Source organism: Tursiops truncatus, chromosome 3 (genome assembly GCF_011762595.2).
Source record: "Tursiops truncatus isolate mTurTru1 chromosome 3, mTurTru1.mat.Y, whole genome shotgun sequence".
In the NCBI taxonomy this organism is placed as follows: Eukaryota; Metazoa; Chordata; class Mammalia; order Artiodactyla; family Delphinidae; genus Tursiops; species Tursiops truncatus.
In genome coordinates, this window is record NC_047036.1 from 33104527 (window position 1) to 33131807 (window position 27281).

At 37.2% G+C, this 27281-nt stretch overlaps 1 protein-coding gene and 1 long non-coding RNA gene across 2 annotated transcripts in view; one reads left to right on the plus strand and one right to left on the minus strand.

Moving 5' to 3' along the window:
* Positions 1-27281, minus strand: part of LOC109549035 (uncharacterized) — a 589831-nt gene that overhangs the window by 416714 nt on the left and 145836 nt on the right. The gene's annotated exons all lie outside the window — the stretch shown is intronic.
* On the plus strand, positions 7682-9202 carry LOC101320802 (C1GALT1-specific chaperone 1). The gene has a single exon (XM_004330046.4). It carries the CDS (start codon positions 7817-7819, stop codon positions 8771-8773), a length of 957 nt encoding a protein of 318 aa, XP_004330094.3. The 5' UTR covers positions 7682-7816; the 3' UTR covers positions 8774-9202.

Sequence of the window (27281 nt, forward strand, 5' to 3'; positions counted from 1 at the left end):
TTTTTAAAGACCATGTAATAGAAATAATAGTAGCATACTTTAAAAGATTATTATTTTTAAAGAATATAATATTTTAAGCACTATATGATAGAAATAATAGCATGAAAAAGTTTATGCTCTATTTAACGTTAAGCAAAAATTATAGCACATAAAAATATTAAATATCCTAATTCTGTGTAAATAAAAGACTTAAAAGTTATTATCCCTGCTGATGGGATTTCAGGAACTTTAAAAAATTTTTATACCGTGTTATATGTATAACCTGAAAAACAAGGTTTCCAATAAATGAATGTAGACACTTACTTCTTCTTTCTTTTCACGGATTCCATCTCAGAAAGTTTTACTAAAAAAGAGCACTTGCTGAATTTCATTAAGCTGTCATTTAGTTTGTCCTACACATCATTTTATTCTCTGAAATTAATATCAAGATCAGGACTTAATACTTAGATCATATCTGCATCGTTATAAAACTGGTATGCCACTTCCTTAAATGCAGTTTTTCACTATGCTTATTTTTTTTAAGCTACAGGATTTTTGCAAATTAAAATGCATAAAAGAATGGGGAAAGTAAGACATAAAATGGATTCTTCGGTTTTCACTGGGAAAAACATTAGCCATGATTAAAAGAACTGGTTAAAAGGCAATTTACAAATGGCCATATATGAAGCATTTCAGTCAACTATGGCTTTTGAAAAGGAAGTACAGGTGTGTGGATTATTTGCTGTTTGACATGTACACATATTTCATGCATTTGTGGATTGCTGGAATAAAGCTCGTTCTGACTTTATTGCTACCCTCATCATTTTTATCTCAGTAATAACTCTTGATAATTGACCAAGAAAAATTTATTATTTTGAAATTCAAAATACAAGTTTAGTAGAAGTAAATAAACTCTTGAGCTACTGAACATAAGAGGCAGAAAAAAGAAGCAGACTTGTCATCATCCCCAGAAGGATAGACTCACATCAGTCTGACTTAATACGCTTACCTGTTGAAAAGCAAATGGAACACTAATGGAGGGAAAACAAAGTGAGGCCATGACAGAGTTTCTGAAACATGGCATGCAGGTTGCTATCAGTAAGTGGAAACATGGTCATCTATTGATGTGAGGGTCACTAAAAATTTTAAATGAAAAGAGACTATTATAATTGCTGAACCGCTTCTCGGCCTTTTGGCTAAGATCAATTGTATAATTGCTAAAAAGCAGCAGCAATACCAAAATGCCAAAACAATAGTCTCCAAAGAAAGAAAGAAAAAGAGGTGAGAGAGACAGAGAGCATGAGAGAGAGAAACATTATGTCTTTCAAAATGAAAGCATGAAAATGTTTTATGCAAGGATAAAGGGGGCCACAGAGGTGAGCTTTTGCTGTTTTCCTTTCTGGTCTGGTCTTCTTACGAATGGATAAAGTCATGATGAATCACATTTAACTGACTTTTTCTTTGATTTCCAAAGACAAGAGCCTAATAAGGTTGCCAATGCTATCAATGCAGATAGAAGGCATATACAATGAGGGGGGTTTTGCTCTTCACAAAATGTGATGGACTTGGAGAAAAACAATAAACATTCTAGAACACTGAGAAATGAAAAAATTCAGGATATATTTTGAGATTCACAACTCATATATTTTTAACAAGTCATTCTAAGCATAGCTTATACACACACACACACACACACACACACACACATACACACAGAAACTTAATTGCTAACCAGGACTTAAAACTACCAACCTACTCAACTCACAGAAAAACACTTGAGTACAGATAGTTTATTTGTGAGGTGATCTCAAAAAGGAAAAAAGTAGGGCTGAGGAATCATGAAGAGAGAGAGATGGAAGGAAGAAAAACCAAGGTAAGGATGTGTTGTCAAGGCTACTGCTATAAGCAATGGGAGTCCTCTCTGTTTTTGTTTGGCTTTTTGTTTGTTTGTGTTTTAGGTAGTCCAGGGGTTTTTTGTTTCTATTCTTGTTTTAGGTTTTGATTTTGTTTTAGAAAATGTTCCAGGACCTTGGAGAAGTGAACACAATATTTCTCAGAAATGTCCATCTGAGGATTGGCACTGGGGCATTTAGACACTGACTTCTGTCTGCTATTTTTGAAGAGTAGCTCCTAAGGACATAAACACGCTCTCATGTGCTCCACAGCTTCAGAGAGGGCTCTGGGTAGAAGAGTAGACTGGTCCCTGAGGTTAGACTGTCATCCTGCACAGGTGGCCCATCCTTGCAGAGGTAAGCGAGGAGATAGGTCTTGGGCCACCAAAGCACCAGCTACACAGTGCTCATCCTGTCTTACACATTGTCACTCCCGTCCTCCTGCTGGACACTTTGTAAATAGGTGAGGGAATAGTACATAAGACCTAATAACAGGGCTCACTCAATAGGTGACAAGCCAACCAAACTTTGATCTGGAACAGCAGCAAACTGTTTTTTAAGAATGTATCCCAGGACTCCCCTGGTGGCGCAGTGGTTAAGAATCCGCCTGCCAATGCAGGGGACACGGGTTCAATCCCTGGTCTGGGAAGATCCCACATGCGGCGGAGCAACTAAGCCTGTGTGCCACAACTACTGAGCCTGCGCTCTAGAGCCCGTGAGCACAACTACTGAGCCCACCTGCCACAACTGCTGAAGCCTGCAAGCCTAGAGCCTGTGCTTAGCAACAAGAGAAGCCACCGCAACGAGAAGTCCACACACCACAACGAAGAGTAGACCCCGCTCACTGCAACTAGAGAAAGTCCGCGAGCAGCAATGAAGACCCAATGCAGAAAAAGATAAATAAATAAAATTAATTTATTTAAAAAAATAAAGAAAGAATGTATCTCAATCACAAAGAACCCAATAACCAACACTAGTTTTGCTTAGAACTAGGAAACAAAAGAACCGTATACTGCTGTTTTCAGAATCAATCTATATTTTGGGGAAGCCAAATAGGTAAAAAGTCTTAAGGCAGAGATTTCCTAATTCATCTCTCACAGTACCTAACACCCCACATTATAATAGTACCATATGCTGGAAATGTTAACAATTAAACAAAGGATGATTTGAATAGCCTAGCTCTTGAAAGTCAGTGATGATGCCCTAGCTACAGTTCATTCCTCCATCTTAGTACTTATCATATTATACTTTAAATATCTCATTTGTCTCTTTCTCCCACTAGTCTGTGAGCTTATTAAGAGCACAAAGTATCTCATCTTTGTACTCCTAACACATAACCCACTGTGTCCTGCTTAATGACCTCTCAGTAAATATTAAATTAATGAACTAATGTTTGAGATCTGTTCTTGGAGATGACTTTATTTGCTAAGGCTTTGCTCCCCAGAGAAATACTCTTTTTATATCAGGCCCAAATCATTTTACAAATCTTGTTATATCACTAGTGTTTTTAATATAAAGCATGATGTTTCAGCCTACATAGTGTTCAATAAGTTTTGGTCAGGGTTATATGGATGCCAAGATGTTATGAAAATTCTCTGTGTTTCAATACGGTAACCATTAGCCAAATATGCACGTTTAAAATTTTAGTTAATTAAAATTAAATATAATTAAAAATTCAGTTCCTCAGTCACACATTTCAAGTGTTCAATAGCCACATGTGATTAGTGACTACCCTACTGAACAGCGCAGGTTATAGAACATTTCTTCCAGCATGGCAAAAAGTTGTATCATATAGTACTATCATAGAGTTTGGGGGAAAAAAATCCCAGTTCCTACAGAGTGGACCATTCAGTTCTGAGGTAGGTCTGGGCATTGGTTCTCCCCGTCCTTCCCACCGAACAGATCTCTTTTGCCCACAGGGTGGCCAGTGAGCTTGAGCAGCTCATGGCCCCCTACCCTTTCCAGAAATCTGACCCAGGAAGCAGAGAATGGGGCTAAGGCAAGGTCTGCAGCACTGGGATGGCATGGAAGCCAAATTCTCCTCTTCACCTCTGTCTGAAGAACAGTATCACTTCTGCTTAGTTCCCTTTTGTGCTTTCAGAAAATGAGAGTGAAGTCCCTAGGACAATCCTTCTTATTTATGTTCCGTGACAGATAAGGAGAAGCTGATCAATTGGTACTAGCTTTAAAGAACTTACAGTAAATGTTATTAGCTCTCAACAGACTCCCTGATGCATTTTGTGGCTCTGAGGTTCTCTGGTTTTGTTCATTCCAGTGGTAAACACCATGCTGTTGTCTGAACTATGTGACTTTTGGAATTTCATTTACTAACATTAGGTCTTAAATGGGACAGTGCAATAATTTTCCTAGATTTCTTTGGGTATGTATTGCCTTTTAGGTTGACTTTTGTGTTAAGATATTTAAATTCAAGTGACCTTTAACTTAACCTTTAGAGTCCTAAATCAACCGTTTCAGGATAAGAAATGCCAGGTTAACTTCCCTCTCAGTGTTTTAATTCTGCAAACTCACCTGGTGCTTATCTTACTACAGGCCAAGACATGTCTCCTTTAGTGGAGTAAATTATCAATGATGATTGAGTTAGCATTTTTTCAAAGTGGCATGTAGACAGTGCCCATCCCTTGCTGCAAGTAAAACTCCTTTTTTTAATTAGAAGAGCCAAGAACTATAAAACATCCAGACATTTATGGTAAAGCCTGGAGTCCCGCTGTGGTGAGTGAAGTCCCATCTGTAAATATAAATGAATCATCCTGCAGTTTATACTCACGTGTTCCCAAACAACTTTGTGTTTATTTCAGTTTAACTAACACTACATTTAGATGCTATTATTAAGATAGTTAAAGACAGCATAAAATTGGAGAATGGGAACTTTACTGTTGTTGTCAGTCAAATAATTCTTTTGTTGAAAATCCTAGTAACTCTATTTCCTTGCGTTTTGTTTTGTTTTGTTTTGTTTCGTGTGTGTGTGTGTGTGTGTGTGTGTGTGTGTGTATTTTACTTGAGGCTCTCATCCTAATTCTTTCTATTCTCACAATTCCACATCCCTCTCGTATTCTGGGAAATTATTTAAAATCTAGATCTTTTTGGAAGTCTTTGTTGATTTACCAAGTTAAACTTTGATTAAACTCTCAGTTTTGCTGAAGCAATTAAGTGAGGGGCCATTCACTGAGTCTGATATATATACATATCAGTTTCTGTATGCCATACAAATACATCACAAGACTTATCAGCTCGTAATCAGATAATGTTCACAAAATATATTTTAAAATCATATATAAAATATCTAACAATTCTAATTATAAGCAAGTCACCAATTCAGGATATAAACAACAAAAGCAACCAGACATATATGATAGGGTAAATGCTTCTTAAGATCATTTTAATCTAATGCACAACCTCTCTGACTCCAATACATAAGTGTAAGAATTCTTACCTCAGATGAATGAAGGAGAAAACTAAATCTGTGACTTCTAATTTAAACAGATCATCAGGGAAAATGTTAAGAAAAATTTTTAAATTTATGATGAACTTACACACACATTCATGAATCCCACAGTTTCTCTCTTTAGAAAAATGGAGCAATATAAATGTGATCTGAAGAACTGGTGCTTTTTAAAAAGCAGATTATGACTGGTCAATTACAAGATTGAATCAATTACTTACCATGATATATGGCTGATACTACAGAGGCCCCAGAAGTGTGTGGAGCATGTTTATTGCTTTTGATTTTCCACCTTGTGGACATCAGTGCTTATTTTATTTGTAAGCTTCTGCTTGGATTGGAGTTACCCAGAATGAAGTCCAACCCAGCTGAATTAGGGTAGCTCAGTATCTTTCTTAGAGCGAAGTTACGCTGAATTTTTTTCTCTAGTCCCTTGCATGGGGCCTACAGTTAGTGGAAACAGGGAAGAAAGAAGGACCTATGTGTTGGCAATATCATAAAGAAAGTAATAGCACCCCAGGCTGATCACAAACATCCTATAAACCAAAAATGTCATATGGCCAGGGCAACATGTCTGCTTTCTATAACAAAATACTGAAAAATCTCAATTTCTTTCTGTCGTCGTGATAAATGATGTTCTTTCTTTAAGCTGCATCCCAGGGACCAAGTTCAGCCTTCAGACAAAAGTATGACTACAGACTAATAATATCCTCATTTAGCTACTGGCTCTGTGAGTTCTTCTAATATGTCTCAACATTCAGACAGTATTCCTTCCACCTTCACACTACCTGAAATCTTCTAACAGCTTGCCTCAGCTGCTCTAAAGTTAATTCCACTTGGAAAAATAACTGTGGAACTGCCTCCCCTTCAATAAATTCTGATTCTTGTGAGTACTCTTTTCAACTTTTGACCGTGAGTACAAAAAATTCTGGATTCTAGACCTAAATATGTCACCAACTTCTTCTATCCTTCAAAAAATTATTTAATCTTTCTGGACCTCAGGTTTCTGATCTTTGAAGTGAGGGTAGCAGTTTAAATTCCTTCCAGTTCTACATTCTATTATTTTCTACTTATATTTAATCTGTATTATTAAATAGCATCTTTATCTGCTCTGAGAAGGCTGTAAACTCCCCAAAAGAAGTAATGACTCCCAGCCTAAATTATATAAACGTTGCAGCACCTAAACCAGTGTTAGGCAGCCTGTGGAAGTTCCATATATGCATAATGATGGTTCTCAGAGACCACTGGTTTCAGGATTGAGCTCCTACTTAAACTGCCTCATCATGTCTGCTCAGAGTCCCTGTTTTGAAGTGAGGTGGTAGGAAAAGGATCAAACAAAAACTGTTGGAATAATTGTGCAATGTTTTAGTCTTCAGTCAGGAACTTGCCTTGTGACTTATCAAATCAATATTACATGTAGATATGGTCACCTTATCTTTGATAAAGATACATATATGTATATGTATAGCTGATTCACTTTGTTATAAAGCAGAAACTAACACACCATTGTAAAGCAATTATACTCCAATAAAGATGTTAAAAAAAGAAAGTATTTCCATAACATGCTACCTAATCCTATAACTGAGAGATAAAACAACATACATCATCACACATTTATATGTCTCTGTATGCAGAGAAATGACAAAAACCACATCAAGAAAAGTTTGAGTAGTTGCCTCTAGAGTTGTGACTTGGGATGACTTTTATATTTTACCCCTTTTATTAGATATATATTTTCTTTGGCAAGCCAGAGTTCTTTCTTGAGCCATTTCTGTTTATAAATTTTCTTCATTTAACCCCACCTGTCTAGTAGCCCACTGACATTCCTTGCCATCTATCTGGTCTTTGACTCAAATCAAAGAGCCCGCATTTGGAGAGGAGGGAGACTTGAGGGTCCACAGACTCAAAAGTCAAAGTATGTATTGACAGATAACTTCAGTCAGTCACACCCTTCTTCAATTTCTATATGGCAACAAATTTCACAACAAACTGTATTAATAATTATAAAAGATACATTAATTTGAAAGCTTTTCATTTTTAATTTCAAAAATAAATACAATTTTTTTAAACAAAAAAAAAATATTACATGTAGAAAGAGAACAATTTTCTCAAGGAGGAATATAAAATTCTAATTTTGGTCTTCTGTCCATTCAGTTGGGTAAACTACTAAGCTAATATTGAATTATTAAATTATCATTCAATAAAAATTCACTCTGCCGGCTGCGTGCGCGCGGGCCCTTCCGACGTCGGCGCGGGCGGGCGGCTCCACCTGGCCTAGGGCTCCTTTGCCCCGCCCCGCTGCCCGCGCCGTTGTGGCGTCTACTTCCGGGCCCTCACCACCTTTAGCGAAACCAACGAGAAGAAACCGCCTGCATGTAGAGCAGCCCGACCAGGAACGTATCCGAGTGGCGCGCGAATGTGAGAGGAAAGCCGTGCGCGGCTGCGCTTTACCGCCCGCCCCTGAGCCGCTCTAGACGCGGGAAAAATGCTTTCTGAAAGCAGTTCATTTTTGAAGGGTGTAATGCTTGGAAGCATTTTCTGTGCCTTGATCACTATGCTAGGACACATTAGGATTGGTCATGGAAATAGAATGCACCACCATGAGCATCATCACCTACAAGCTCCTAATAAAGAAGATATCTTGAAAATTTCAGAGGATGAACGCATGGAGCTCGGTAAGAGCTTTCGAGTATACTGTATCATCCCTGTCAAACCCAAAGATGTGAGTCTCTGGGCTGCAGTGAAGGAGACTTGGACCAAACACTGTGACAAAGCAGAGTTCTTCAGTTCTGAAAATGTTAAAGTGTTTGAGTCAATTAACATGGAAACAAATGACATGTGGTTAATGATGAGAAAAGCTTACAAATACGCCTTTGATAAATATAGAGACCAATACAACTGGTTCTTCCTTGCACGCGCCACTACGTTTGCTATTATTGAAAACTTAAAGTACTTTTTGTTAAAAAAGGATCCATCACAACCTTTCTATCTAGGCCACACTATAAAATCTGGAGACCTCGAGTATGTGAGTATGGAAGGAGGAATTGTCTTAAGTGTAGAATCAATGAAAAGACTTAACAGCCTTCTCAGTATTCCTGAAAAGTGTCCTGAACAGGAAGGGATGATTTGGAAGATATCTGAAGATAAGCAGCTAGCAGTCTGCCTGAAATACGCTGGAGTATTTGCAGAAAATGCAGAAGATGCTGAAGGAAAAGATGTATTTAACACCAAGTCTGTTGGGCTTTTTATTAAAGAGGCAATGACTAATCACCCCAACCAGGTAGTAGAAGGATGTTGTTCAGATATGGCTGTTACTTTTAATGGACTGACGCCTAATCAGATGCATGTAATGATGTACGGGGTATACCGTCTTAGGGCATTTGGGCATATTTTCAATGATGCATTGGTTTTCCTACCTCCAAATGGTTCTGATAATGACTGAGAAGAAATAAGAGCATGTATATGATCACCGTGTAGGACATGTGGTGTTATTTGTAGTAACAACTGCATATCCAACACAGCAGTATGTTTCTTTTCTTTTTTTTTTCGTTTTCAGTTTGTTGGCACTGGTTTATTCACACATTGAAGTTTAGTAATACATTTTAAAATAGGGTAGGGTTTTTTTCCTTAAAACACACATGAGAATTTCAACTGTGTTGGAAAGAAATGTTTTAATAATAATAATTTTACAAATAAAGAATATATTTATAAATAATATATTTATGTGATAAATTCTAAATTATGAACATTAAAAATCTGTGTGGCACATGTTTTTGCTGATTGGTTAAAAAATTTAACATGTCTTTTTAGCTTTCTAAGATACGCAAATGAAATCTCTAGTTGTGAATTTGTGATTAAAGTAAAACTTTTAGCTATGTGTTTCTGTTACTTCTAACGTTGGTTTATGTTCTAAGCCTTCGCAAGTGCCACTGGATTTGCTTTCTCAAAATACACAACCAAGCAATAAAGGGAATGTTCCCAACAACAACAACAAAAAAATTCACTCTGCCTCTCCTTTCACTCTAGTTAGAGTACACTTCCCTGCCCCAGTGGTGTTAGGCTTAGCCATAGGCCCTGCTCTGGTCAGTGGAATGTTGGTTCTGATGTCAGCAGAGCCCTCACCCATATTTGCACGACTTGGCAGTGACCAGCCATGCGTAGAGTATAACCTAGACAGCCACTGTTTTCAACCAATCTGGGCTCTAGAAAAAAACACATGAAGAACAGAACTGAACCCAGCCTACAACCTGAAGTAAATCCATCCAACCTGCAGCCTAAAGCAGAGCTACCTAGCTGAATCAAGTCTAGATGAGCAGAACTCCAGCTGACCCGCAGATTATTGAGCATAAGAAAGAACACTATTGCTATCAGGCACTGTTTTTTTAATTGGTTTATTATGCAGCATTATTATGGCAATACCTGATCAACAAAGTGTGGTTTGAACACAATATATGTGCCTCTAATATTTGGCAAGCAATTATTCATCTCTGCCTTTAGAACAACTGCTAAGAACGTAAGTTTCCCAAAGCCCTGGACAGAACCAAGATGTTTTAACCCAGAAAGATACCAGGAACAAAATTAGGGGAAAAAGTCAAACTAAAAACTACTTAGGGCTTCCCTGGTGGCGCAGTGGTTGAGGCTCCACCTGCCGATGCAGGGGACACGGGTTCGTGCCCCGGTCCGGGAAGATCCCACATGCCGCGGAGCAGCTGGGCCCGTGAGCCATGGCCGCTGAGCCTGCGCATCCGGAAGGCTACAGCAGTGAGAGGCCCACGTACCGCAAAAAAAAAAAAAAAAAAAAACTACTTAAATGACAATGAGATGCAGTGGGGGTCAGAAGACCAGGACTCCCACTATAAATCTTGTAATTTCAGCAAATCAATACATTTTTTCTGAAGCCCATCCTTAGTTTACTCATTTGTAAAGTAAAGTTAGGCCTTGTTTCCTACCTCACACCTTTTACAAAAGTGAAAAAAAAAAAATACTGCACTGGGCATATGTGAATTTCAGTTAACCCATGGCCATGAATTGGGCACGTGACAAAGAACTTGTATAGTCAGTGAGCAGACTGTTTATCTTAAGAGTCCATGTGTCTTCTCAAAAAGGACTACCTCTTTTAGTTTACGATAAACTAGTAAAGCTTATTTCTTGCAGAGAGCACAGGCCTTTAGATGCAACAGTAAGACCAAAAGCAAAGGCATTATCTTTGGCTCCTGGCTTGTAGCCAGCCTGCAAGATGGCCCCAGTGATTCCTGCCTCCTGGTATTTGCACTGTTTTTAGTCCCTTTCTTTATTGTACCAGGGACAGTCTCTGTGACCAGCAGCATTTGAGAGAAGTGATGGCATGTCACCTCTGATATCAGAGCTTTTTATTTGCGTGTGCACTCTCCACTCTTGAATCGCTTACTCTGGGGGAAGAGCTATGTCTTAAGTAGTCCTATGGTGAGCCTCATGTACCAAGAAACTGAAGCCTCCTGCCAACAACGGCATGAATAATATTGTTGGATTCTCCCCCAGGCATTCTTTCATATGAAACCACAGTCCTGCTGACAGTATAACTGCAACTTCTTGAGAGAGCTTAAGCCAGTATCACCCAGCTAAGCAGCTCCCAGATTCCTGACTCACAAAAATGGCAAGATGATAATTTTCATCAGGGGCAATTTATTATGCAACAATACATGACTAATACAATAATATATCCCCATACATATACTTAAACAAGAGATGCTGGGTTGTTGGCCTTGCCAAGATCTCTCACCTCAGTGAACTCTGCTAAGAATTCATACCACTTGGCTACTTTCAGCCAGCATTTTGTTTGTTTGATCAGTTTTAGCTTCTTATCATTATTGAAAATGTGGATATCCTATTTTTCTAATTACTCAGTATTCTGCATTGATGGAAGGTTTTAATAGTTTGTGTGTCTGCTTTTAGTTTTCTTCTGCATTCTTACCACATTTTAACATCTATTTTACCATATGTGGCAGATTAAAGATGGCCACAAATTTTTTGAAACTTCTCCCTTCTAGATATGATGTCTATTTCTCCTCCCCTATTACTTCCCCCCCAATTTTTTTATTATTAAGCATCAAATCAATCTTTTCCTTAAGATGGACCAACTTTAATGATATAGTGAAACTAGTTCATTTACCTATAGTTACATATAAATCTAAAGAATATAAGAAATAAATCTACTTTTTCTCAATCTTATGAAAATTAAAATTTTGCACATTTTCAATCAGAGGGGGAGATTTTGTATGAAGAAGTTAAAATAAGTCAATGGATAAGAAAAAAGGCAATAAAATATATCCAATGTTTTATTTTTTACAATTAAAATTGGGTCACATAGAACACTCAAATATCTGAATTTCTATATCACAGAGCACTAGTCAATGCAATTTTTTTTTTACCAAAAAGATCTTCTAATAAAAAAAGAAAGGAATATAGAAGTTGAAGACGTCCTTAAATTCCAGTCTCTCTAACCAATTAGAGAAAATCTGCCTAATCTGATCAAAGTCCTCAGCTACAACTAACATAAATGAATATACGAATTTAAGTCAATATTTTTATAAAAATACATACAGTTAAAGCTAAGGAATAAAGACGCAGACATAGAGAATGGACTTGACGACATGGAGGCAGAGGGGAAAGCTGGGGTAAAGTGAGAGTAGCATCTATACAGATACACTACTAAATGTAAAATAGCTAGCTAGTGGGAAACAGCAGCATAGCACAGGGAGATCAGCTCCATGCTTTGCGACGACCTACAGGGCTGAGATAGGGAGCGTGGGAGGGAGGCTCAAGAGGGAGGGGATATGGGGATATATGTATGCATATGGCTGATTCATTTTGTTGTACAACAGAAACTAATACAGCATTGTGAAGCAATTCTACTCCAATAAAGATGTATAAAATACACACACACACACACACACACACACACAGTTAAAGCTAAGACAAAGGCCATTACAGAAAACATCCTATTTCCATAAAAGCTGAGGTTAGTGCCTTTTTGGAATGCTACTTAGAGTACATACAGAAAAGATGCCACATCTTCAGATAAAAGCCTGGAAAGGGAAGCAAGTGTGGTCTGTCTTAGAATTGGTGATGATGGGAATCAAGGGTCACCTGATATACTAGTTAAGGCAGAATAGTGAATTCAATCTTGCTACTGACTTAAGAACAGCAAAGCAAAGTCTAGCTTTCTATAATCCTTAAAATAAGGATTAGAAATAAAGTCTCAGGGCATCTTGCAATATGAATGTTTCCAGAGAACTGATCTTTATCATACTTCTACAGAAAAATCAGGTTTAAAAGTTTGAGAGGCTCCTACAAAGAAAGTAAAAATGAGTCAGTAATTGAGATACAAAAAGCATTCAAGACTGTACTCCAAGATGTTGAGACTTTACCCGAGTTCCTTCTATAGGATAAAACCAGTTATACTAGTGTTTGATCCTGGGCCTCCTAATGTAAAACATGTAGAACCAGAAACACATGTAGATCCCCTGTGGTCATTAGCCTCTTGATTTCCCAGAACACTTGGCTGAGCTAGAGACCCATAAATGGTAAATGGTGAGTTTGGGCTTTTAACCAATTTTCTGCTTCTCTGTCCATTGTTTTCCATCTGGCTCTATGAGTATTTACTTCCCTGTTGATATCAGAAATATTTATCCACACATTAGTCTGTGCTGAGAATGAATGCCGTTTCCTTGAGGTGCCTGTCTCCCCATTTGGAGACAACAGGAGTACATTCGTATGGTCCAGATCAAGGCATCCGCATTGAAAGAGACCTCTAGCCTGGAAATCATTAAACTTCAGCTCCAGTCCTGTCTTTTCCATTAGCCTAGGACAAGTTACTTGACTTCTGTGGGCATGAACATTTCATAGTCATTCTGAGGACTTTGGAGTAAATCATTTTTTTAACAAAGAGTATGGACTTAGGAAGGTTGTAGTGATGGGAGAGAAAACTGCAAACATCTGGAAATGTAGTAGAACTTTTTTTTATTTTTTTTTTTGCGGTACGCGGGCCTCTCACTGTTGTGGCTTCTCCCGTAGCAGGGCACAGGCTCCTGACGCGCAGGCTCAGCGGCCATGGCTCACGGGCCCAGCCGCTCCGTGGCATGGGGAATCTTCCCGGACCGGGGCACGAACCCGCGTCCCCTGCATCGGCCGGCAGACTCTCAACCACTGCGCCACCAGGGAAGCCCAGGAGAACTTTTAAGTTGCTCTTTTTGCTGCCAAGTTTAATCAGATTTTTAGAGGCTTGTGACTTAAAATTGAAAACCACTGGACTAAACACTTTTATTCTATAGACATAAGTTGAATACGCTCGAGGCATTGGGTCAGGCAAGGCAGAAAATACAAAAATGAGTGGGACAAGTAACCAAATCATCAAAATCAAATGTACAGCACATTAGTGCCACAGAGAAGAACAGACTGTAGTTAAGTATTTAAGGAAGTGAGAGATTACATCTGTCTGGAGGCAGGAGAGTGGGAATTAGAGAAAATAATTCAGGTTTGTGCATGTTAAGGGAGCAAAGCATTTTAAGTACAGAACATAACATGAACCAAACACAGCAGCCAAAAAAAAAAAACGTATGGTATGTGAGGTAGAGCATGCAGACACATTTGGCTAGATCCGTGAGGGAAGCAAAGGATTAGAGGAATAAAGCAGAAAGCCAAACAATGTAAGAATCTAAAAAATAAAATAACACGTACACCTGAAAATAGGATCCTGGCTATGACTTATGCTAAGTCTACCGCAGGGCTTGGCTCTCCCAGTGGCTTTTGATTTTGTGGGAATATGTGCTTAGCTTCCACTAATGGGGAACATCTCACCCCTTAAAAATATATATATATATATATATATATACACACACATTCTTCTTTGCACAGAAATGCAAATCATGCACTAACTAGATCATGGAAGGATACTTGTTTGCAATATGAGAACTGAAACAAGAAGGCAAAGCATTGCTTTGTTTAACCCCAATTGGAAATGTGTGCAATTCAAATTTTTTGTCACTTTGCACATCTCGGTGAATGACTGAAAAATTGCCCCAAGTATTGGTTTGGGACTACAGATAAATTTTAGTGAGTAGGTGAATTTGCAAATGTGAAATACATGAGTAATGAGGATTGACTGTGTATATGTCTGTATGTATGTGTATGTGTGTGTATATACGTATTTTTTTTACATATATACCCTACTTGCAACTTAACAGAATTACTAAATAGAAATATTTGTGTATTGTAAATGATTATGTTATTTGATTGTCTTCTAAAGACCTTCATTAGCATTGTGACATTGTCATTTTAGCCATCAGCCTCCTAGACACAGAAATGTTTTGTGAGCAGATAGAAACAGGTCCATCTCTCAGGGACAGACTCTCATTAACCAGCTCACGACAGATGACTAAATTCAGTACATTCTTTTATGAAGAAAACTACTCAGGGGACAAGGCATTATTATTATTATTATTATCTCAATGTACACACCTTTCTCTCTTCTCCCTACTCTTGGTACTCCAGCCGCACTGAACTTCTTTATTCCTTGAATGATCCAAGTTCTCTCCTTCTCATCATTCTCTCTGCTTCCAAAGAATATCTTTTAGCTCCTCAATGGATGACTGATCACCCTCCCTCAGGCCCCAGCTTAAATTTCTCCTCCTCAGTGAGGCCTCTCTTATCTTGTCCATCCAATCCTAAATGGCCTTTGCTAGGTCCTCTCTCTTAATTTCCTTCTTATACTTATACAGGCTATAGTGGTCTTGCTTATCTACTTGTTCACATGATCATCGTCTAGCTCCAGGCCCTGGCATATAAGCACCAAGAAGATTAGAAACGTAATCCCTCATTCACCACTGTGATCCCCAAAATCTGAAAAAGTGTTTGCTTCACATCAGACACTCACTGTTTGTTGAATAAATAAACATAAAGTCTACCTACATCACTTATTTTTCTTAATAATCCTACAAAATAAAGATAAGTGAATGAAATCATAGTTTTTAATTATAAGATTTTGAACCTCTTGTTGTTTCTTACGGCTTTTCAAATTGAGTTCAGGGAAGTTTAGCACATAATCCTAATCATGATGGTAACTCTGGGAAGTATGCTGTTGAATGCCAGCTCTCCAAAGTTATTTTTCTTGCTGACAAATTTTCAACAGATATAAGATCTTATTTGACTTCTAAACTCAGGTGCAATAAAAGTAAGTATAAAAATAATTTGATATAATGAAATTTTTGTAAGTAAATTAAATGTAAAGCAGATAAGAGCTTTTAGGTAAACTTTTTAGGAATAATTATGTTTTAGAAATGTCTACTTTAAAATAGTCTTTCCAGATTTTGGTAACTTGAAACTTTAGAGTTTTGCTACATTAAATTAAATGATGGAATACCTAGGTCATTTCCAATGAAATAAGACACTGGAACATTAATTACTGAACATAAGCTTCCTTTTACAGAGAAACTAAAGATATTTAGAACTATTAATAAATATGTTTGGTGTCACACAGAAATTTTCTATTAAAAAACACGTGTTATTAGGAACTACAAATAGTATTTATAAGTTTGCCAATCTACAGAATACTAATGTAAAAGTTCATAATTGCTTACTCAGTTTTAACTAGAAATTAAAGTTTTTAAAAGTTGAGAATTTAATTAATGTATGTAATTAAAACTGAAAATTAATGAAAAATCATCTTTGTATGCAAGGAAAGAAGGTATAATGAATGGAAATGCATTTTCTTAAGGCAAAAGTCAGTAATTTTTTCTAAAGCTATTTATTTCTAAATGGGAAAAAATAAAGAATAAATTAATATGGATATAGGAAGTTGTAGGTTTGTGAGGAAAAAATATCTTCAGAAAGAAATTTTATGTCTGGGCAAGAATGACTAAAATTAAAATAAATTTAATTGAGTGAATGAATTTTAATATTAAAGGTAAAGAGATGCAAAACCTGAATTTTGTTTTCTCTTAGTTAAGAGAACAAAGTTTTCTTGGAATGTTGAGCTGCCTTTGATAAGAAATTATGAGTTACCTTGCCTTTTAAGTGATCTGTTGTAATTTTCTTGTTGTTGTATTTGCCCTTGAAATCTTTTATTGTCACTTTGGTTAAGTGAATAAGTACTGTTTCACAGGGACCTATAATCCTATCTGACCAAGGGTTTTAAAGCCTTTTTGATATTTTTGACAAGCTTCCCAAGGACCAAATTCTAGGTGAAGTTCTTTTGACCTCTGGCTAACTTTGGGATGCTTCAAATGACCTCTGAAGCATCTCAAAGAAATATTAAACTAATTAAGATGATTTGGTATGATAAATTACATGGGAAGCATTGTCAAATGACTGGTGATAAACTTTCTTAGGTTATACTATATGAGTAAATGTTATTAATATAAATGTTCTAGAAATTATATGAAGTTTTTAAAAATCTGGTATGTATCAGTAAAATTTATCAGTCATGATTCTAGTTATTATCTTAAAATATTGTATGCCACAGCAGTAACCACGTTTTTTTGTCAAGTGCATTGTAATCAGGTTTTTAACTGTGCCTTTAAGTCATTTTTCATTCATAGACAATTATTGTTTCACTGTGATGCTTTTGCAAAAATGCTTCATCTTCCAGAAGATTCATAGGAAGAACTTTTTGATGAGTACAGGTTCCTGATAACTTTCAGATCATACCACTGAACTGGGTAAGAAATTAAAGCCTGATGGCTTCATAAACTGCTAACAAAAGATTAAGATCAAGGATTAATTATATAAGACTGAGTGAACAGATAAATAGTTATAATTTTTATATTTTCTTTTCTGAAATATTGCTGGCTTTTTAATCTGTGTTTTCCAGATATAAGGAAACCTGTTCCCTTAAGCCATTTATAATACTACAATTTAGTAAATTATACCTTTGTAAGCAGAATTGAAACATTTTTATTTTCTCTCTACCTGATCCCTCCAGAAATTGGAAACTCTTAGGCTGCCAACAACATTATCAGGTAAATAAGGAAGGCCACCTCCTGACTGGTGTAGGAATCTCAAGATATTTTGGGGATCTTGAGAAGAGAGGAATTCACCCAAATCTATGAATATTGCAAGCAGAATCTGATGGCCAGTCCTTGACATGTGTTTCCTAGCCTGGAGAAGACTTTCAATCGGAGATTCCCTATAAAAAGTTTCAGCACAGGTAACTTAAAAGAGCCTGGGGGACTTCCCTGGCAGTCCAGTGGTTAAGACTTCACCTTCCAATGCAGGGGGTAGGGGTTCAATCCCTGGTCAGGGAGCTAAGATCCCACATGCCTCGTGGCCAAAAAACCAAAACATAAAACAGAAGCAATATTGTAATAAATTCAGTAAAGACGTTTAAGATGGTCCACATCAAAAAAAAAACTTAAAAATAAAAAATAAAATAAAATAAGTAAAAGAGCCTATATGATCAATTCTACTTATGTATATAATATCATGCCAAGCTTAATGAAACCAGACTTATTTTGCAAACAAATTAGTCTTAATTTGGCTATATTTGGTAGGAATGAGGGTAATTTTAGAGAGAAAAAAAGATTGTTTCAGTGGATGTTTTAGTGCCAATTGTTTTGAGGTTTTGTATCTACTGAGGTCTTGTCCTTATTACCTACATCCTAGAATGCTCCTTATTGCTATGTTGCATTATTTTAACGTTTAATTAAATTAATAAAAGGACATTCTTGGGCTTCCCTGGTGGTGCAGTGGTTAAGAGTCTGCCTGCCAGTGCAGGGGACGCAGGTTCAAGCCCTGGTCTGGGAAGAACCCACATGCCATGGTGCAGCTGGGCCCGTGCCAGGGCCCGCAAGATGCAACTGCTGAACCCATGTGCCACAACTACTGAAGCCCATGCTCCTAGAGCCCGTGCTCCACAACAAGAGAAGCCACAGCAATGAGAAGCCCATGCACCGCACCAAAGAGTAGCACCCACTAGCTGCAACTAGAGAAACACACGTGCAGCCAAAAATAAAAATAAATTAGTTTTTAAAAACCAAATAACTAAAATATTTTTTAAAAATTCATAAAAGGACATACTAAATTTGCTTCTGAAACTCATCTATCTTTGGATGAAGATCAGATGCCCCCATGACCCACAACTAGGTGATCATGTGTACTGCAAATGACATCATTTAAAGGACTCTGTCTTTAACCTAGATGTAAGGACCCTAATCAGGTACTCTTAACTAGCTTGTGTTCAATAAAACTGAAGGAAATTGACTCTTGAATTCATACTTCCCACTTAAGAAGGGCCTCTGCACTGGACTGGTCTACAGAAAGGACTACTGACCTCAAACAACACCCACACCAGGATGAGAAAAAGATGACAGCAGTGGTGGTAGACAACTGATCCAAGAATCCAGACCAGGCCTGAAAGAATCATCCTACTAATTCAACAGATTGTTTACCAAATGTTTACCTCCCGATCAAAATTGAAAGTTATTGTTTTGCTCCTAAACATACTGTTGCCCCCAATGTTCAAGATGAGAAGAAAATTCTCTAGTGTAGTTGTCAGAGAATAACTACTCATGTATCACTGCTTGCTTTAAGTCTACTGCTAAAAGCACATGCACAATGTTTGTGTGACAATTCAGTATAACTGATAAATTGTATAGCCTATAAAATGATTGTATAGCCTATAAAATGTTTCCCCATTAGCATACCTCTGAGCTTGTTCACTATGTCTGATTAGTTTTCCTCCAACATGGATAACTAGGCAAATAAACAAATAAACAAACAAACAAAAAGGAGGCCTAGCACCAAGGGACATGAATCCATGGCAACCACTCTGACATTAAAGGATAAGTATTTTGATCATCAATGCTTTGTTCTGAAAGATTTGCAAACAAAGGGGAAATGATAGAAGAAATTCTCACATTTTGAGCTATGGGAAAGTCATTCTGGCTTATACATGACCTGACTTAAACTTTATGCTAACCAGAACAACCTGTTTTGTGGCCTATCAAACATGCATGGTACGTCTGCTTTAACCATTAGGAAAAAGAATGCATTTTAAAAATCAAAATAGAGAAACTGTGATTCAGGCATCCAAAATAGAGCTGGGTGGCCATTGTAGATGTGGCTTCAGATGTGTTCCTGTATTACTGAGTACCTGAATTTTCTGAATTGTATCAGAATCAAGGACACCCCCAGCCATTTTCAAAACAATAGCTGCTAGTAGCTTCCAACTGCAACATTTTGGTCTCAAGGTCTCCTCTTGTAACTATCAAATTTTTTTCCTACTTTAGGAGTAGTAATAAGCAAGATAGTTTAAGCCACACCCTCCCAGCAGAAGGCATTATATTTTTCAGCAAGACTAGTACTAGACACTAAAATTGCTTTCTACTAGATTCCAGCAGAAAAAGGAGACATATATGTTGTGGCCAATAGCTCCTGTAATGTATACATTAATAACAAATCAGAGGAGTTCTCTGGTGGACCAGTTGTTTAGACTTTGCCTTCTAGTGCAGGGGTGCAGGGAGCTGGGGTCCCAGGTGCCTCGTGGCAAAAAAAAAAAACAAACAAACATAAAACGGAAGCAATATTGTACCAAATTCAATAAAGACTTTAAAAATGGTCCATATCAAAAAAAAATCTTAAAAAAAAAACACATCAGAAGTTAAAACCTACTTACATAGAATTAGGCAGCTGGCTACCTGGCTGTAAGTCTACACAGAAGTGCCAGGTCCAGGCTAGTTTTCAGGAATACTCTTCTGGATTCCCCAGAGAATAAGATTTATTTTCCAAGGTTTATTAAAGTGCAGGCTGTCACTCTTCCTCCTACTTCTAATTGGGTACCTGATTATAAAATGTGCTTTAAGCTGTTGCATCAAAATGGTGTACCAAGGGACTAAGATCTTAATCATGTAAGATTCGGATCCAAAACATGGAACGTGGGAATAGTTGTGGCTTGGTGTACAGAATTTCCATTCAACAAATTGAGGCAGAACTATACTGTGTTTCAGCAGGAAGTAACCAGAGCAGTCGTCGCCCCTTTCTTTCTAAGATTTGGGGAAAATTAAAACATAAGGGGGGATTGAAGCCGAGTGCCCCTAAGATTGAGTTCCCCTGCTGAGTTTATGATTAACCTCTCTATGAAAAACTTAATTACCTTTCTTGTCCCCTCTGACCCCAATCCTATGCTAACTGAACACCAGTCAACCAGAGTCAGATGACTAAAATTGCTGTTGTCGATAACATTGTTAAAGGACAAACTCAGGTTGTTTCTCCAGGGCAAGATGATCTCACAGACCTCCAAGTCATAGACCACCATAAACCATAGACATTCTGACTTCTGAAACTATGATTAAGAAATGTCACATGACGATGATTAATCCCAGCCTCTTTGTTCATCCCCTTTTGAAAACCCCTAACTCAAAGACCAGGCTTGTCTCCCACTCACTTGCTTGGTACCCTGCAGTAAACCCTTACTTTGCTTTACATGCCAGGGGCACACAATGCTTCTTGCTTGGTTACATTACTTGTAGTCATAAATTAGGATATTCAATCTTCCATGTCAAAAAGTCTCAAAGGAGATTTTTACAGGCATCCATAAATCCTCTCAATATTATAATAATTCAGGTTGAACCACATGATATAGGATTTCTGAAGGCAAAATCAGTCAAATATTGCAATTTCATACCATACATTTTAATAGAATTTGAGAACTGGATGGGATCTTAAAACTTATATGGTGCCACAGAACTCCTACTGGAAGATAAACTTATCAGAGAAAAACAGTTTGCCAGAGTCACCCAGTCAGCTTGTGGCTAGACATGGCTCTGAGAACCAGACCTTCTGACGTTTGTCCCACTGCATTCTGCTCATGAAATGTGCCTTGAATTCCTCACAATGTTTTAAAAGTAAAATATTTTAAAAAAACAAGCGTTGCATTTTGGACAAGCTAGGCTACTGATTTATTCAATATGTTTAGCTTGGAGACGGTTGGATGACAGTACACCAATTTTTGCTTCAGTTCTTAATTAATAGGATATTATTTCACAATAAAGTGAGACTGTCATGTCACTCCAGCTGGGGCTCACAGGCCCCTTGGGAAATTTATTTTGGAACAGCTAATCTTTGCAGTACACTCACTGTTCTTTAACTAAGATTCACTGTGCCCAGCCACATAAGAAGTAGTTTCTGCTAATTGGCTAATGATACACACATGACTCACTTCAAAGTCATTCACAACACTTTTTCCAGCAGTGATGTCTGTAGAGCATTCAGTTCCCTAGGGCATTTAAACAATGGCACATCAAACTGATACTTTTCCAAGAATTTCTTTTATGAAGTTCTTTTAACAGGCTGGAAATCACTGCATAATTCACAAGACAGTCCTTTTTGCAAATGTTAATGGGGGTCTGGTTGTGCCTATGAGCTAAACTTACATTAGCCTCTGGGCTTGAGTCACACCACAGATCATGAGATACTCAGAGCAGCATTCCCTGCATCAGCCCTGTGTCCTTATGGCTTCACACAAGGATGGAAGATTGTAACTGCTACAAAAGGAAATGAATACACTCAGTAGCCTCCCATGCCATTTGACTGCATGTTTATAATAGTGCATTAGAAAGAAAATCTCCCTATTTATGTCTACTACTATTCCTGCTGATTTATGGCTCTCTAATGCACTGTGTTTTAACTATCAGTGTTTAATATCTACCATTTTTCATGATACTCTACTTGACTTCATGTAATGAAAACTCCTGTTAGGAACTTTCGAGATGGCAGAAAATATGTCTAGGGTGACAATAAACAAGAATTCCCAGCTGATGGTCTTGGACCATCAATATTGTAGCAAGTTATAACATTCACAGCAAAATAGTTTATAATAAGGGTAATGTCCAGAAGAAACTTTTCCCTGAAATCTGGAGGCAGACATTAAAATTGCTTGATGCCCAACAGTAATGTTATTCTTAGTAGTTCTAAGGTATTTTTGTGGTTAATAATTAAAAGTGAATTTAAGGAAATGGATTACACATCACCTTTCAGAGCTTTTGCCTCTACCAAGCAACCAAGATACCTTTACCCACTAAAATTGATTTCCAAAATTGAACTATTTGTTTTTCGCTGTTTTTGTCTTTTATTTCTTCTTGATCTTTATCTCATGTTTTATTTGCACTTGCTTTATACATAGATGGACTGGGAGAATTCTGAAGTATAAGAGTTGCTGACACTGCAACCCCACTCAGTCTTCCTACTTTGCAAGCTCAAGGACTCAGACAAAAGAATGGGGATGGTAATAGAGCAAAACTGCAAAAAATCTGCTCATTAATGTGCTGTAGTGCCCCTCTCCCCTTCCCTGTCTCATTTCCTCAGGTCCTACAAGTGCTTCTTAGGATTAGCTCACATGTAAACTATGTATACTCAAATCCTCTTGTCAGGGTCCACTTCAGGGTAAATCCAAACGAAAACATGTATATGTATTAGATATGATGTTTTGTCAGTTATATGTGTTGTAAATATTTTCTCTAATTCTTTATCTTGATGTTTCAATTTGATGTCTCTTGATTGACAGCAGTTCTTGTTTCTAATGTAGACAAGTTTATCAGTCTTGTCCATTAAGGACAGTGCTTTGTATTTTACTTATTTTCCTACTACAAATTCATGAAAATGGTATCTTATACTATATTATAGAATTTTATTGCTTTACTTTTCATGTTCAGATTTAAAATTCATCCATCTAGAATTTATTTTTATGTATGGTATGAGGTAAGAATCAGACTGATCTGCTTTTTTTCCCTTATGGATATCCAATTTTCTCATTATCACTTGTTAAGACTGATCCTTTGTGACTTTGCCATAAATCGAATGTCCTTATGTACACTGGTCTGTTTCTAAGCTTTCTATTCTATCCCAATGGTTTACTTGTCTATGTTTGCAAGACTCACTTGTTCCCCCTTACCCCTTTAATGCAACAACATTTGGGATCTCAACCCAGTGTAATTGAACTCATCAGGGTTTACAAATCCCACCTGGGAAATCTGGACGCCAGTGTATCCCTTATTAACCTCACTGTCAAAAATGCTGCTGGGCCTCATGTTTGTCCACCACAGAATCAGCGACTATACCCAGGAGAAAAATATCCTTATGTGCAGATCCTTTATTCGCTCCCAAATACTGGCCTGGTAATTCTCATACCTTGTTAGCATTTCAGTTACTTTAAGTACACTTTTAAATGTATTTTGACCAGATTTTCCCATTGTCCTCAATAGAAAGATTGCTCCAAATTACCTATTTTGTCACCATATTTAAATCATCCATATTTGTTTTATAGAACTCTAAACATTGAAAAACAATAAATAGTATTTCCATTATCATGACTGTGTAAATATTTACTACGGAACCCAGCAAGCTTTGGGATAACCTTTTCTTCTCTTTGTTTTAAATGTCACAATCTTTGTGCCATGTAAAGATCTTCCTAACATACTAGGAAAACTATGGCTCTTTCCTTACACTGCTTTTGATCTGTAAAACCATATGATCATTTTCTTGAAATCTGAACCATGTATTTCTCATGGAGCTTTTTATTTCCCCTTGGAAACCAACTGGCTTTTTCTCCCTTTTGTGAGATAAGAAGCAGATGTTATTTCACCGTTTCATTAATGCCTCCCAGCTCTTTAGTTGATTTTTCCATTACTAGAATCCACTCCATTCCTCTTGTTAAGGACATTCTTCTTGGAGCCAGTTGACTTCCTGTTCTAATTTGGAAGAATTCCTTTCTTATTTATTAGTTTTATTTTGAGAAAAATGCATAAAAGTGTAAATCATAATATAAAAAAACAAATACCCTACACCCAGAATTAATAACTGCTTGTCACATTTGCCTTATCTTTCTTTTAATAAGTAGATTAAAGCATACTAGATAAACATAAAACCTCATTTATTTTCATTTCCTAGTCTCCTTCTACCAATCCTGCACATACCTACAATCGCTGCATGAATTTAGTGTCTGTATTTTTCCAGTGTTCATACTTCTCATACATAGGCATAACAATATATTGTCTGAAAGCCATGTATATCTATTGAATATATAAAATGAATACTGAATATAATGAATGTATATAAAATAATGAAGAGTAAAGTGTTCTAGTTTATACTTTTGTGTTTTCCACAATCTATTGCAGACCATGTCTGATGCTACCATAGGTTTGTGATACGTAGCTTGAGCCACAAGCAATCCACTAGTGAGTTCAACTACACTAAACTAGTCTATATCTTAATTGTTAAATGAGACAAATCCACTGAATGCATACTTGGATGTTGTGGCAATATCAAATAGCCATAAAATTTATGAACTCATTCCTGATTTCTCATAATGGGCCATAAGGAACAGTCCACACACCCACAATGATTCTCAGAACATATTTTGAGTAGCAATGTCTAGAGGATGCTGCTTTTAAATTTACATTAAATGGTTTAATACTAACCATACAATTTGACATTGACAATTTGATTTATTTCACTTAGCACTATGTTTTTTACCTAGTGCATACTCTTTAATTTCTAGTTATTTTTATATCTGATATAATGGCATCTAATATTGATGTACATTTAATTTGTCTCCAGTATTTTGCTTTAACAAGCAATATTATCACTCTTTAAATATTTGAGTGTCTAATATGCCAGGCTCTGTTAGAGGTCGTATTTACAAAAGGAGGTAGAAAAGGTCATTGCTCTCCTGCTAGGTAGGAAAAAGTTCTAATTTACATTGGATAGTTAGGGAAGGCCTCACAGTAGAAGCAATGTTTCTACTAACACTGATGAAAAGGAGAGCCAACCATATGAAGATCTTTTACAGATTCAGAAAAGTGCAAGTAGAAAAACTGCAAGGCTGGTATAAGCTCCTTATTCAGATTTCCTATTATAGAGATACAAAATTTTTCATAGTATATGCCTAGAAATGGAATTGCTGGGTCATATGGAATGGACATATATCATTTTCAAGATCCTCTTATATTGTTTTCTAAGAGTATTTTTCCAAATTACATTCCTACCCTGAAGTCTTAACTTTTCCACATTTTATACAACACATATTCAAAATTTTTGTCAATAGGATATGAAGTGTTACCCAATATTGTATAAAGTTAAATATTACTGACTATTCTAGGGTTTGAATACTTTCTTATTTTTGTGGGTAAGGGAGAGCCATTAAAGTTCTCTCTCCTATAAATTGTCTTTTTTATTTTCTTGCCCATTATTAGTTGTGTTGTTTGTCTTATTATTTAGCAGGCATTTGTTTTTCTTTTTTTTAAGTCTAGGTTATTGAAGCATATTTCCATACAAAAAGTTTACCAGCTTTAAGTGTACAGTTGAAAGAGTTTTGACAAATATACAATTATTTAACCAACACTACAATCAAGATATAAAATATTTCCGTTATCCCAAAAACTTTGTGTCCATTTGCAGCCAATCCCCTTGCTGCCGTCCAGTCTATGACAACCTGGGATCATTTTGTTTCTCTGAGGGCTTTGATTATTTTCCCCCGGAGTCTGACAATCTTCCAAAAGAAGTTTTGTCAGCATTTCCTCTTAATTGACAAATGCATTATGGCAAGAGCTAGACCTACCTCTATGGGTACTGTTGTCTTAGATTTGGACACATCCTGGGTTCCCAAACCACCTGGCTTCCAGCTAGGTTTGGCTAATGGGATGTTAAAGTTCCTCCTGGGTGACCCCTTCTTTATGGCTGCAATTCTCACTAAGCTCCAGTAATACTTTACCACAATTAGCCCAGCACTTGAAAACTCTGTCTTGGCCTTCACTTCCTGCTTGCACAGAGACTCAAAAAGCACCAGAAGTGAAAACCTAGGGCCTTCTTGGGTCTTTTCTGAGCATACTCGCATCTCTATGCATGTACATGGCATTATAGACTCCCAGGAATATGTTAACACTTTTCAAAGCCCCTGTGGAAATCTTATTTCCTCCATTTTCCTTTACAGCTTTATGGCTGATATACTGTTTGCCCCAATAGTTACCCACTGCATCAGGCAGCTGTGCAATTAAGAAATTTCCTGTGTTTTTGACAAGTACCCTCAGAGAAGAGGCTTTTTTGCACTGGTGATCTCTGACTGAGCTCAAATAATGACAGTTTTGCAGGCAGGATCTCCTGCTGAACAACCAAATAGGAAAAAAAATGGCAATGCTCTGGAAACTAGTTCTTGAAGGAGCTACTACCCATTTATACCCCTTCCAGTTGCTGTCAGGCTGCTGATTTCACTGTGATTACACAGTGATGGTTTTCAAGTCTACCACAGAGCTGGAGATTAGAAGGTGGGATTATAATAAGTTAAAAATCACAGAGTGCTCTGTTCTTACTGAGATTCAGCCACGCTTCTTGAATAAATGTACTCGGATTGCCTTTTATTAATTTCCAGAGTTCTGAAAATTTTGATTCTGACAATTTTTGCCAGTTTTCTCATTGCCTTTTGGAGGAAAGAATTTTCAAAAGTCTTTAAACTGCCATTTTCACTAAAGTACTACAAATCAATTTTAAAGTCCCCAATTATCCAAATAATTCAGGTTAATAAGCATATTGCCCACTCTAAATTTATTTGACAACTGATAAAAGGATTTTTCCTCCCCTTTTATTTTATTTCATTTTATTTTTTGTGTGTGTGTGTGTGGTATGCGGGCCTCTCACTGTTGTGGCCTCTCCCATTGCGGAGCACAAGCTCCGGACGCGCAGGCTCAGCGGCCATGGCTCACGGGCCTAGCCGTTCCGCGGCATGTGGGATGTTCCCGGACTGAGGCACGAACCCGTGTCCCCTGCATCGGCAGGCGGACTCTCAACCACTGCGCCACCAGGGAAGCCCTTCTCCCCTTTTAGATAGGAATTATTATTCTGATTGATTATGCTGCCTGAAATCTCTGGTTAATAGCTAACTGTGCACCTGTCATGAGCTACATAGTTTATAAAGATTGTGTTTGAAGTAT

What these genes read in the sequence shown, in the direction of transcription:
- LOC101320802 (XM_004330046.4), top strand. Translation starts at nt 7,817, where the DNA reads ATGCTTTCTGAAAGCAGTTCATTTTTGAAGGGTGTAATGCTTGGAAGC.